Source organism: Solanum lycopersicum, chromosome 1, assembly GCF_036512215.1.
Source record: "Solanum lycopersicum chromosome 1, SLM_r2.1".
NCBI lineage: Eukaryota > Viridiplantae > Streptophyta > Magnoliopsida > Solanales > Solanaceae > Solanum > Solanum lycopersicum.
In genome coordinates, this window is record NC_090800.1 from 82,097,634 (window position 1) to 82,112,014 (window position 14,381).

A 14,381-nucleotide genomic window follows, 5' to 3' on the forward strand; every position below is an offset into this window, starting at 1 on the left:
GATTGTTAGATCTATGGTTCTGGGAAACTGCATAGGGTACTTTAAGAAGATATGTCACCCTTTGCCTGTTCAAAATTGTATGTTGGTGTTATGGGTTGCGAATCGCGATGAAAGGAAGATAGAAGCATAGCACAAAATCATATTGTAGGAGTGGGAACTGGAATTTGAATTTGTTGTTGGAAGATAAAAACTAGGGAACTAGGAAGTTTCAGACCTTGTTTAGTCTAATTTCTCAGACAAATACAGGTTCTATTCAAATCCCATGAACCTTATTTCCTCTTCCAAAGGCTACTTACAATACCTTACATATTATATTCAACAAAAAGTAATGTTATCTTGGGCAACCATACCCAGAATACCTATTTTAAACACACATATTGATCCAACCAGAAGACTGGAGCATATTAAGGGCATAATATCTGCATAGATACTGCTATTGAGCCTTGTAGGGTAGCTCTTGAAATCACCAGGTGAAGCTGATGGACTCAAAGTGCAGATTTTCAACCAACTCAGATGAGCAAATGGCTGCTACGTCATGTCTCAAGGTCTTCGGTCCAGAGGCAAGTACTCCAACACTTGATCCTTTAACTTCTAGCAATATTCCTGCAAGAGAATTTCATTTAGTTACTAAGCATAGAGAGTTTGGAAACGAAGTACTACGTAGTAGTTCTGATTATGCAAAGATATTGTAGTAATTACGCTTGAGATCAGGTCTGTGGCCATAATGTGTCTTGATAGATTTGTCGAGCGACTGTTGAGGAAGACTTTCTAGCTCTTGATCAGCATAAGCTATTAATGAGTTCAAAGATTTTGCTGAATCTGCCATGTCCTGAATCTGCTTAGTTTCCCTAGCACTTTTCTTCTTGTTCCATAGGAAGGCTGCACTTGCTGCAATTACTATAGCAGCTGCTATAAACAACATGTTGAATAAAGCCCTTGTGTGGTATGGGAATACCTGGTTAGTACCATGGTCCATAGGGTAAACATAGTATTGGTAAAGAAGTCCCACAAATAGAAGGTACAAAGCAAATGAAGACGATATTATAGCTGCAAGCCAGAGCCAATTGTTCTGGCCTAAAATGGGGGTTATGGGTGCATCAGAGTGGTCAGGTTTGAACAAAATGGTCCGTAGGGGTTCGGATTTTTCTTGTGCTGGTTCAATCTCTCTGGTTATATAAGCCTCAACTTGTAGGTCAAGATTAGAAGAACATCCTGAAGGAGTGCCTGCTATAGGATAAAGAAGGTCTAACATAGAGAGTTGTGAAGTATTCCTGAACACACTAACTAATAAGATCTTTGGAGTTTTGCATTTCAGTGTTGAGCTCATATGAATCAGCTCTCTGACGATGGAAATGAATGGAGTTATTCCACTCCCTCCACTGATCAACACCAATGTATCATGCCTGTCATCAAAATTGACCACACCATCACCAAAATATCATAGTGAAACTACATCGACTCGAGTAAAAAATCTTCACACTGATAACTGTAAAACATATCTGACCTTAGGAAATGAGTGGAAGCAGGTCCATAGGGTCCTTCAACAGAAACATCAAGACGATCGACTGGTTTAGGCAATGACATGACACTGTAAAGCTTCTTAGTCCAGCTTCCTTCACATTTGATGACAACACTAATTGTATCTGATTCTAGGTTACTGTTTGAAGTTACAGTGAATGGATGCCACTGCAATTTGGATATGCTTGGCACGTTTAGGAACATAATGCTCGTAGGAGAGTACTCCAAACCTACAAATTAGAACAAGTAATCGTCTGTCCATAAAAACTGATATCTGTAACCTGGAAAATGAGAGATGGAAATGTAGCTAACCTGATATTTTGGAGAAGTTGAGTTCAACAGTTTCACAAGTCAAAACTCGGGCTGAAATCAAACCAACTTTTTGCTTGGATTGCAAGAATCTCAAGTATCGATCGATCAAGAAGAGGAAGAAACCAGGAAGCATAATGCAGGCATAGAACATTCCAGTGTGGAGTAGGTAGAAAACCATGAATAGAATGTAGAGATAGTGAGTGTAGAAGAAGACTTCAAACATTCTTCTTCTAATTGCTGGAAATGTTGTTGCCCACAATATCAATCCAACTAGTAAACCAAGTTCTCCAGGTACATTTGATATGTAATGTGGATTCCATGTCAACATCTGCAACAAACCAAAACTAGCTAGTAAATAAGATATATGATAACCTAAATATTCGTCAGCTGATCAAATGTGCGTAACTCATGTATAGTATGTGTATAATCTATGTATATCGGCTATAAAAAAAAGTCAAACAGTGACTCCAGCTGGCTATTTATGTAAAGATAATCGTTGCTTAGACTAAACATAGCCCCATATAATGTATATATATGCATAATCCATGTATAATACAGGCATAATACATAAACTTGACTTCAAATTTTAACTTTGACCTTCAACTTTCATAATGCACAAACTGTAACTATCCAACTTTTAAAAAAACAAACACATGAGTACTACATGGCACAATACACGTAGGACAAAAAATGACATGTAGGACATGTGTGTCTATTTGTTCAACTTTATACAAGTTTAAGTGCATACTTGTGCACACCCAAAGTTGAAGGACGTAAATGTAATTCGAAGCCAAGTTAAATGACACATTTATGTATTATGCCTATAATATACGTAGAAACATATATAATCATAGTATAGTCTATGTATATCGTTAGACTGCAAGAGCTACAAGTGGAGAAAACATGATCAATTTTGTTAGAAAATTACACTATATATTCATAAATGATACATATTAAGTTCTGAATAAGCCTAATGAAATTCTTGATTTTGGCCATTATTATTATTTTGATTTATACTCATGCATGATATAATATGATTAGGTCATTTAGGTGTCATGGTGTCGTGGGTATAATCTTCTAGAATTTGAATAGATACACCAAAATAAATGTCACACTTTAACCTTTGAAAATGATTTCATTTTGGGGAAATATTCTATAAAGTTAGAAAACACCAAACAGAAAGCAGTATGGGGCTTTATGAATTCAAACAAATATTTGATTTATGTGGTCCAAAAATTCCACTCTTATTGTGTTGTGTCACACTCATGCCTAATGGCTAATGCACTTTTTTTTAAAAAATAAAAATAAAAATTTATGAATAAGTTTCCAATTCTAGTGGAACTTTAATTTAGTGTTAAGACAAAGAGGTTCCCCATATTTAACTGTCTCACCAAACTTTTATTCCTTTTATATTATCTTAATTATGTTAGTTAATCAACCATCAACTATGTATTCTCTTTCATTGAAAGTTATAAAATCTATATTTTTTTTACGATTTCTTGATTTTAATTTTTCATATGATATATTTTGAGAGTATTAGATCTATTATGGAATATTTGACATATTTTTAATTAAGATCATCAGATTTAAAAAAAAGTCGTCTTCTTAAGCTCAATATCAAGTTAAAATAAGATAAATAAATTGAAACGGAAGAAGTATTAATATATTGGAATATTTGCTACCTATTTGCATTACGTTATCTTATTATATATATATATATATATATATATATATATATATATATATATATACATATAAAGTAAAATAATACTTGTCAATTTGTTATATGTTTCTTCCTCTCTCTTTTTTTTTTCCAATTTGGCAACGGGAAGGGAGGGACTTTGAAAAGTGAATTTACTCTATTGTGTAAATGACTTTCATCGATTTATAGTATAAATTTGTTTATCGAGGAAAAAAAAAAGCTTATATGGAAATTAAAAAGGAAATTTAATTATTTATTTTTGTCTTGTTTTGAAAAAAGAGCTCAAGTAGAAATTGATTTACTTTTTGATACGAAAAGAGTTGAAAGGGTTTGTGGATAGAAAAAGGATACACATTATTATACTTTCGATTGCTCCTCTCATAATGTGAAAATTTACTTATATAAAGTGACCTAATACAATTAATATGATATTATGGAACTTATTTGTTCTATTTATATTAAGGAAAATTAGTGTTCATATTGGTTTAAAAAAGACTTACTTTAAATTTATAAATATTTTTCGAAAAATATTTTCATGTACCAAACACACCCTACCCTTCCTTTTAAATTGTGTGTTAGGTATGAAAAAAACAGGACCACTTATTACTAATCATGCATAATATAATTTTTTTCTTTACAACTTTAGACTATGAATTGGATATATTTTTATTTTTTTAAAAAAAATTTCTTTAAAGTAAAACTATTGAAAGTAAAATTCAAAGAAGGATACCAACTAACCTACAAATGTTAAGAGTTAGTTGTTCGATCTACATCGATCAAGAATAATAAAATTAAGAAAATATTATATTTCTACTAATATTTCACATATTTACACCACTTCTAAATTTTTTAAAAAAAACTATACCTCAAGGCTAGTGAAATTTAACGTGTAATAATAGATCAATTATTATTTTATCAAATTAACGTATCATTGAGGTTTATTTGTAATTGTCTTATAATTTATAATTAGTAGCCAAATTACAATAATTTTCCTCTATTATCAATGCTTAAAACTTAATCTCATTACATATGATGTATTTTTGTGTTGGTTGAAAATAATCAAGTTCTCCACAAGTTGTTTGTTATGGTTGTTATTATTGCTCACTTCTCAAAATTATAAAAGTTAAAAGTCCAATTAGGCCACCAAAAAAATCAACTTTTGTAGTGTTTTTTAAACATATGGTTGAAACACAAGTGAACTTAATATTCACACTTTCTTTTTAGTGTGGCCACTATCAAATGTCATTATTATGTGGCAAAAAAAAAAAAAAGAAAACTTAATGTGTAATTATCATTTTAACGTTCTCTTGAATCTTTGATTAATTAAGTAGTTTCTTCTACATCAAAACTCTTTTTTTTTCCTTAATTTATGCACTTGTGGATGCGGCTACGCAATAATTATTTACACATCAAAATCCTTTAACAATTTTAATGCACGAAATTAAGTTAGCACTAAGCATTATTAGAAAATTGCTAATTTCTAACTAATCATCATTGGAAATCTCATTTCATGTGTGTTAAGGGTAGAACCCCCGCTAGGCAAGCTAGGTGCGATGACCATGAATAGTTATCAATATTTATTTTTTTCCCAAACTCAAACTACTGGGCTGCCGTCCCAAAGGGTATATCAATATTTATTTTTTTACCATTTTATAAATGAATTCATATCATTGAAAAACCCTTTTTCGCTCCGCTTAGCCTTATTACCCCCATTTTTAACACATATTTGATAATGCAATTATTGAAATAATAAACTTATACTATACTATATATTTAATAAAACACATAATTACCTCATGTAATCTCCCAGAGACAGCCCAAAATAGAATAAAAAGAAGACCATGAATAGTGAAAAGTGTCATAGCCATATGTCCCAACCATATATGATATTTGATGCTGCCTTCTGAAGTTAATCCCAAAAGAGGCAAAATTGAAGAGCCTCTACTTACTGGATAAAATAGAAATGTTAAACATATATTCCCTGTTAACCCTATTACTAAAGCCAACCTATCGATTCTTGCTTGCCACCTACAAAATTTGACAAAAAAAGTCTAGTCGATCAGGTTCAACGATCAGAAGAAACAAAAACAAAATTAGGTCTTGAAAGAAGTAAGATTGTGAATATTATGACCAATTATCACAATCCCTCAAAACTAATATTGCAAAATAAAATAAGTGATTAATAAAGTGATATAAAAAATTAAAAATTAAATTTTTACACTTGAGTCAAGACTACTTAAATATTCATAAATATAATTCATTCACTCTTTTCGGTCTCAAATATTAGTCGTTTAATAAATTGAACTTGTTTCAAAATATTTGACTATTTAAGTATTCATGAATATAATAACAATGTTCCTTCAATTATTATCACGTTTTTCAATTTCAAATATTAGTCGTTTAACAAATTAAACTCGTTTCAAAATATTTGACTACGTAAGTATTCTTCGTGAATATAATAGTGAACCATCATAATATTCATTCATTTATTGTCACTCTCTTCCGTCTCAAATGTAAGTCGTTTGAAAAATTAAAACTTATTCCAAAATAATATTTGACTTTATAGACAAGCAAAAATAATTTAATTTACACGCTTTTTTCTAAATTAAATTCATCCATAATTCTCTAATTAGTGAAGTATTAATTGATGAAGTGGGACACTATTAAATACTATAGTACTAAACTTATATAAGTCAAAAAACTAAAATTTATAAGTGGTTGATATATCAGGATATCCTACTTTAGTTTTTGACTTATTTTACTTTAAAAAATTGGTCACTAATAAATAAAGATTTAGTATTGCGTGTAAAAATCTTAAAAGACAGATAATATAACCGAAACGGAGAAACTTACACTTCAACTCCTTTAGTTGCTGCATAAGTAGTAATGGTACTATAGTGAAAATAGACAAATGCTGAGAAATACCAAACACATAGAATAATAAACATGGCTAGAAAAAATAGTTCTATCCATGTCACTATTCCTAATGATTTGATGATTTTTGGCTTTTTCAATATCTTCAACCAATCCTTATTGCTGAAATTAAACAACAATAAAAACAATTAAATATATCATAATCACAAACCAAAATAAAAAAATATATATATCATATACCAATATGATGAAGTGACAATATCACTTTTTTTCTTCTCTAGATGAACATAAAGACAACCCAAAACAGCTATGAATAAGATTGGGAATGTGAAGTTCATCATAATGGGACCTGTAAAAATAACACCAAAAATCAAAATTATAATTTCTTTTATTTACCCTCATCTCGACATGAAAAAAAAAATAGAAACATGCAAAAGAAAATAAAGGAAGTCCAATTTTCTTGCTAGGTTTATTTTCTGTGTCGTTCTAATTTTATTAGAAAATTTCCAAAAAGGCAAGAGTGAATGTAGTTATTAAGTACTGACGAGCTCATTCAAACTCAGTATGTAATTTTGATTTAAATCTTATACACAGATATATTAAAAGATCCACTGACGAACCTTATACACATACACTATTAAAAACACGCAAATTTCCAAACAATTTTTCTCCAAGGACGAAAATTTCCATCAGAAATTCGCGTGTTTTTAGTACTAGTATACTTCCAAACTCAATTTTATAATATTCAAATCCTGAATTCACGCCTCGAGGATGGGAAAATGGAATACATAATTAAAATTAAAATACCTTGAATATCAAAGAATGTGGAATTGGTGGCAGCAACAAGAACAGGGACCCATTTTTGATAATATGTAAAAGTTGGCATAATAATCCACATCATTAAATTCCCAAGAAATATTGTAAGTGCTAAAGCTAATATTGCTCCTTGTATCATTCTAATTTTTCCATCAGAAAATGATGATGATCTCCTATTCATCACCTCCATTTTTCTTGTAACAAAATTAGCTTTTGTTGAATATAAATTGGAAATATATAGTAGTAGTGAACTTGTTATATACATCAAATAAGTGTTCACAAGTTGTATGCTATAAATAAGCAAAATTTGTATAGGATGCTGACTTGACAAGATTATTCCACCTCTCAATGGTCTAGTGATCTTGTCTTCCTAGGGCCCCATTGTAAATATATTTTTCATTTTTTCATTTTCTTTTCACCTAACTTTTAATTATTTTTCTTCACCTCTAAACTCTTCTTCAAGTTTTTGTTGAAACTTTTCCTCTAAACTAAGTTCTTCACTAATTGTTTGAGTTTGTATACTCCCTCCGTTCTATTTTATATGCCACATTTTAGATTTCAAGAGTCAAATAAATCTATCTGTGATCGTAAAATTTTTATAGATTTTTAAAAATATTTTGTATTATCGATTATTGTGACTCGTAGTACTTTTTACGTAGTTTACAAATCTATAAATTTCATTTCAAAAAAATTAAAGATTTCATGCGCAAATTTTCGATAAAACTTAAATTGGTTGATTCTCAAGATATAAAATGTGTCATTTAAATTGATGCATGAGTATTTAGCTTGAGTTTAAGTAATATAAATCGACAGTGTTATCAAATCACTTAAAATGTTTTTACTAGTAAAATAGCTATGGTGAATGTATACATGGCATATATATCATTTTAATGAGTTTGATTTTGTATCTAACTCCCTAACCAAATGCAATTTATTTTAATTACTACTACTTCTGTAAATATATATATGTTCTTTTGGCAATTAGTAATTAAAGATTATTGTTTTGTTGGGTTTCTTAATGACAAAATGGTGAAAGTATTAAAATACATTTAAAAGTAAGCTATATATTTTCTTTTAGATCTTTTGGCTTTAGATTTGTACCAGGAATCTTGTGGTTGTTGCCTTAGATTTTTTTCTCTCTTTTGGTTATTTTTTAATTTTGTGATATTGTTGTAGCTTGGCTATGGGAGAGTAGGTATAACAGTATCATTGAAATATGTAAAAATAAAAAAATATTATATATATATATATATATATATATATATATATATATATATATATATTTTTTTTTTTTTTTTTATTTTTTTTTAAAAAAAAAGTGAACTTGTGGCCTTATCCTGCTTTAAGAAAAAAAGAACAGAATACAAAAAGAAGTGCATGTAAAGTAAATTAGTGGTAGGTTTTGTATATATTTTATTTATACTGAATAATAATATAAATCTCACCTTTTAGTTTATATATTATCATTATTCCTAATAAGTTTTATGAATTTTTAAAATTGTTCATTATTCTCATAGGTAATAGATGTCATTAATATATCCGATTCTCCATTAAATGTATCAGAGCATGTATCTGACCCTCTTCCTAATGTATCAGTGTTTTGATTTTTTGGCCATTAATGTATTCGACTCTTTTTTAATGTATTATCGCATGTATCGATCTTCATTTTAATGTATCCGCGCTTGATTTTTCGGCCATGTATGTATTCGGCCCTCTTTTTAGTTTATCAACGCTTATATTGTTGTATCTATTTAAGGAATTTCTGTAATTATAAACTTTTAAGGGATAGATTGTAACTTTGTCTTAAAAATATTTATTTATTTCTGACTTTATATTATGTAGAATTACGATGGGTATATCATTGCTCAAGTAAGGTTAATAACTTTTATAAAGTATAGTATATACCTAAAATAAATATGACTGAAATAGATTATCAACTAATTAGTGTTATCTTTAAAAAAAATTGTTATAAATTCATTGAATGAGTGGATAGTCCATAAGGTTGGTACATGAACAACCATTCATATTCACTAGGTTACATGAACCTTTTTGGATAAGAATGTATCTATTTATTATGATACTTAACATGATGACCTTTGGAGTGATTTCTCACTCTATAAATAGGGTTGTTCATTCACTATTGTAATATAGATACATATGAGATTTGCATACACTTGAATAAGAAGAAAGTCTTATCTTCCATCTTACTCCTCTTGTCTTCATCTCTTTATATTTATATTGCCATGAGCTTGATTTTATAACACGTTATCAGCACGAGTCTCTAGCCAATTAAGATTGAGTTTTACTTTTTCTTTAACTCATGTTTTGGTTGATCTCGTTATGAAAATCAAAGTATTATATGCATAAAATCAGGTATGTATTTTCTAGAATATTTTTATGATTTAGAATAAAATAGTATTCAGTCACTAACAATTATCAGGAACCGAAGACATATACTACTATTGGTTGAATATGACATGCTATACAAAATTTCTTAAATAGAAGAAGGTATAAAATTTTAATAGCATGAATTGAATGTTATTTTGATTGTTTTGAAAGACTCAAAGGATGAGTCATGTTGTACTTCGATTTATTATACCGTTGGTTAAGGGTAAGACGATGAATTCAAGTTTCATCGCACCAAAAGGGTAAGACATCAGGTTAAAGTCCGGATGCACCATAATGAAAAATATTTGAGGATAAGACGATAGATTCAAGTTCTATCGCACCAAAAGGGTAAGACATCAATTTGAGTTTTGATGCACCGTGATTGGGTTCAAGTCCCATAGAATTATGGCGTAAAACGCCTTATATGGATAAGACATTGAGTTTGAGTCAATGCACCATAATGATGATATAATGATGACTAGGCTTTGATGAAAAGTCTTGAAATTCGTTCTATTGAATTTGCTTCATTCCTTGAAAAGAATGTGGTAGCAACATGTAATAACTCTGAAATCCGCCTGTTAACTTGCTCCATTCAATCATACGAATGTGGTAGCAGTGAATGTTAGTCTGAAAGATGACAAATGATTAATGATATGAATAAGGGCGTGAAGGGACATAAATATAATAGTCATCATTGTGGTAATTATAAAAGGAAGAACACTATGGGTTCTCCAAATAGTCCTTCAAAATGTGAAGGCAGTTTTCATTATCAAAATGGTATGAAAGGACATTGGACTTGTGAATGTTATCGACCCAATAATTTATAAATCCTCCATCAAAAGACAAGAAGATAAAGTGATGGTACACTTGATCTTTCAAAGTGATGTTGAGGTGTGTCATGGAAATATGATGAATTTTAAAGCCATGACAATGTGCTTATAATGTAAATTTATGAAGTACATATAAATAATTAGTCCAATCCTTGAAGAGAATGTGACTTGTAATGAGTATCGTGAATGCTCGACCATTCTATAAGAGAATGGGTCCAGATGTGATAAAATCATTATGGGTTGGATATATGTCACAACTCACCTCTATGGAAGGTTTGAGAAAAAATGATACATGTCACTTCTCATCTTTACGGGAGATTTGAGAGGAAATAAATTTTATTTGGCAGAAATGGCTAATTGTATTGTACGGTTTATATGTCACTATGGTATGAACTACCGAAAGGGCAAAAGAAAGAAATAGTTTTTGACTATAAGGATTGTGGTCATTATTGTGTGGCAATACAAATTTGTCATTGGTTGTGTACCTATGGTACAATAAAAGTAAAGCAAGAAAGACGTCTTGCTCGTAATGATTTTGACCATGAAATAATAATATAATTTCCTCCTTGAAGGAGATGCTCACCATAGGGATGTTGTCATGCAATATGTGATAGTACACAAAATTAATTGCAAGCTCTAACGAGTTGTGCTATTATTAGAGGAATAATATTGGGGTTGTAGTAAGTCTCAAAAGAAACTTTTTAAGTTTCGGATGAATGAAAATAAATATTGAGACTATAAATCACTACAACCGAAAAGGGTTATAATGTTTATGTAAAAGATTACCCCACTTTTCCTCTTGTTTGTTCCATACAAACATGTACATGCTGATGAAATCACATGTAAAAGTAAATTATAAGTTTACTAAAATAAAGATCAGTTGGCATGACTGGTTGACCATTCCGATTAAATGTAATGCAAACGTGATTGAGAATTCAGATGATTTATATGATGAAGAAATAAAGATTCTTCAAGAATTCTCTTGTGTTGCTTGTTCTCTTGATAAAATGATCATTGTACCAGCTAAGGTCGGGACTGTAATCCCCTAAAAATTTTTGGAACATATAAAAGGGTGAATATGGGCCCGTTCACCTGTCATGTGGATCATTTGCAACTATATGATTGATGCATCTATGCGATGGTCACATGTATTTTGTTGTCAACTTACAAATTGGTTTTTGTAAGGTTGTTTGCTCAAATTGTTAAAATTAAGAGCATAGTTCCAAACTATGAAATTATATTGATAATGCTGGTTCATTTTAGCAGAAATTGTATGCCTCCAATTATAGCCAAATCATGGTTATGAGAACAAAACTCCCAAATATGATTTGGTATGAGATAATTTTGTTTAACATGTAGCAACACATGTATGTATCAAACCAACAAGGTTTCCCCATTAAAATTGGTTCATGGTCAGGAACCATATAATTTTCATCTAAAATGTTGAATGTGAGGTTATGATTTTAATTACTCCACCACGCACAAAGATGAACTTTTGGAATGAATGTTAGATTTTCTAACATTAGGGGGAGAGATGATTGACAGCTGAAAATTATGTGTGAGGTTAATTATGAATTATATAGATCCTCGTTAAAATAAATATGTGAACTTAAAGTTCAAGGGATAATTCAGTTGCATAATGTTGCAAATCAGTTGCCAGATGAATGCACTGACCCTATGATATAATTCAGCTGCAAATGCTCCAATGTGAAGTCCTTGAAGTACAGAGTCTATGATACGCCGGAAGCGTAATAGACCAATCGATTCCAAATATAAAATTCCTTGTAGAAGGAAGGAGCAAATGATCAATATGGTCATGATAATGAGGCAAGTGCTATAAAAGAGCACATTGACATAACACTTCATAAAATCTTGAAAAAGGTTCAGGTACCTGAAATAATGAAAAATGAAGAGATCTCGATAAGTTATGTCTTGTTGGAATCGATATCAAATAACCGTCGACGGTATCTTTGATATGAGGTAGCGCTCAATGATATAAATTGTGATGAGGATCTTGAATTCAAATCTGTCATATAGTGTGGACAGATAAATGGTTGGCCAAGTAAAATGCACAATTCAAGTATATTTTGTTTCACTTAGAAAAGTGACATTTTGGACTGGTAATCCATAAATCAAGATATAATGTCAGTGGGGTACAAATAAATTATTATGCGATAGTATAACCGTAAGATATCAAATACGGTTTGTGCCTTGGGGCATAAAGGTTTATCACAAAAATCCTGACATTAGTGGAGATGTTTTCTCCTTTGGTGGATGAAATGAGGTTTGTTTTGATCTGGCAACATATGAAAACTTGAATGCATGTAAATGAATAATTGTAATGTCTAGCTAGACAATGAAGGTTATATGAAAATCCTTGAAACAATCGAGGTGTCTGAAGCATATAAGAGTTTGAAAGAAACTTTTCCAATAAAGCTTCAAGAATCCTTATATGGATTGAAATAGTCAAGGAAGAAAAAGGGTACAAAAGAATAACCCTAATTGTCCTTGTATTTTTATGAAAAGGTCTTGGTAAGACAAAATTTTGTCTTGACCTACAGATTGTTAATTTGACAAATAATATATTTGTCTAACAGTGCACATACACTGAAAAGTTTTGATGCAATTTTATATGGATAAATCACATTCATTGAGTACCCCAATGATTATGAGATCACTTGACATAAATGATAATTCGGTTTGATCTCAAAAGAAGGATGAAGAGTTTCTTGGTGATGAGACTCTATCTTGGTGCAATCAGGGCACTAGTGCATCTTACTAACAATATTTGACCAGATATTTGTTTTGCAGTAAATTTACTGGCAAGATTCAGTTTCTCCCCGATAAAAGGACATTGAAATGGTGTTGAGCACATGATTGAATATCCTCGAAGGACCATAGTTATGGGTTTATTCTATCCCGAGGAATCCAAGACAAAATTGATTGATTACGCAGATGCAGAATATTTATCTGATCCGCATAAAGCTCTATCTCAAGCACGTTATGTGTTTGCATGTGGAGGCACAATAATATCCTGGGGATCAATGAAGCAAATGTTGCTCTGCAAAAATAAAAGTCCTCCATGAAGCAAGTCAAAAGTGCGTCTGGTTGAGATAAATGACACACCATATTCAAGAAATGTGTGGTTTTTCTTTTAAAAAGGAATATACCAACCACAATGTACGAAGATTGGAGACATCATCACAAGAAATTAATTGATGTTTTAATCAGGGGGAGTACAATACGCGTTGCACTCTTTTTCCCTTGATCGAGGTTTTTTCCCACTGGGTTTTCCTGGCAAGGTTTTTAATGAGGCAACAAATGGTGCGTATGGTGCGTATCAAAAGATATGTGTACTCTTTTTCCTTCACTAGAATTTTTTCCCACAGGGTTTTTCCTAGTAAGGTTTTAACGAGGCACATTATCTATGGACATCCAAGGGGGAGTGTTATAAATTCATTGAATGAGTGGATAGTCCATAAGGTTGGTACATGAACAACCATTCATATTCACTAGGTTACATGAACCTTTTTGGATAAGAATGTATCTATTTATTATGATACTTAACATGGTGACCTTTGGAGTGATTTCTCACTCTATAAATAGGGTTGTTCATTCACTATTGTAATATAGATACATATGAGATTTGCATACACTTGAATAAGAAGAAAGTCTTATCTTCCATCTTACTCCTCTTGTCTTCATCTCTTTATATTTATATTGCCATGAGCTTGATTTTATAACAAAAATCAATTATTTTGCTAAATTTATATGAGACAATAAATGTCATTGAAATAGATTATCAACTAATTAGTGTTATCTTTTTAAAAAAAATCAATTATTTTGCTAAATTTATTTGAAACAATAAATGTCATTCAAGACAATTTTCTTTTATGTGAGTTTTAAGTTTATTACTTTATTCTATTTCCTTTTAGTACATC

At 30.6% G+C, this 14,381-nt stretch overlaps 1 protein-coding gene across 1 annotated transcript; it reads right to left on the reverse strand.

The window, feature by feature from the left end:
• Nucleotides 1-218: 218 nt before the first annotated feature.
• On the reverse strand, nucleotides 219-7,732 carry LOC101251223 (ferric reduction oxidase 2). The gene is made up of 8 exons (XM_004229848.5): nucleotides 7,214-7,732; nucleotides 6,647-6,755; nucleotides 6,386-6,568; nucleotides 5,326-5,560; nucleotides 1,831-2,158; nucleotides 1,505-1,748; nucleotides 700-1,403; nucleotides 219-603 (listed from the first exon to the last, which is right to left on the reverse strand). The coding sequence occupies exons 1-8, from the start codon at nucleotides 7,485-7,487 to the stop codon at nucleotides 464-466; spliced, it is 2,217 nt and encodes a 738-aa protein (XP_004229896.3). The 5' UTR covers nucleotides 7,488-7,732; the 3' UTR covers nucleotides 219-463.
• Between the last annotated feature and the right edge of the window lie 6,649 nt (nucleotides 7,733-14,381).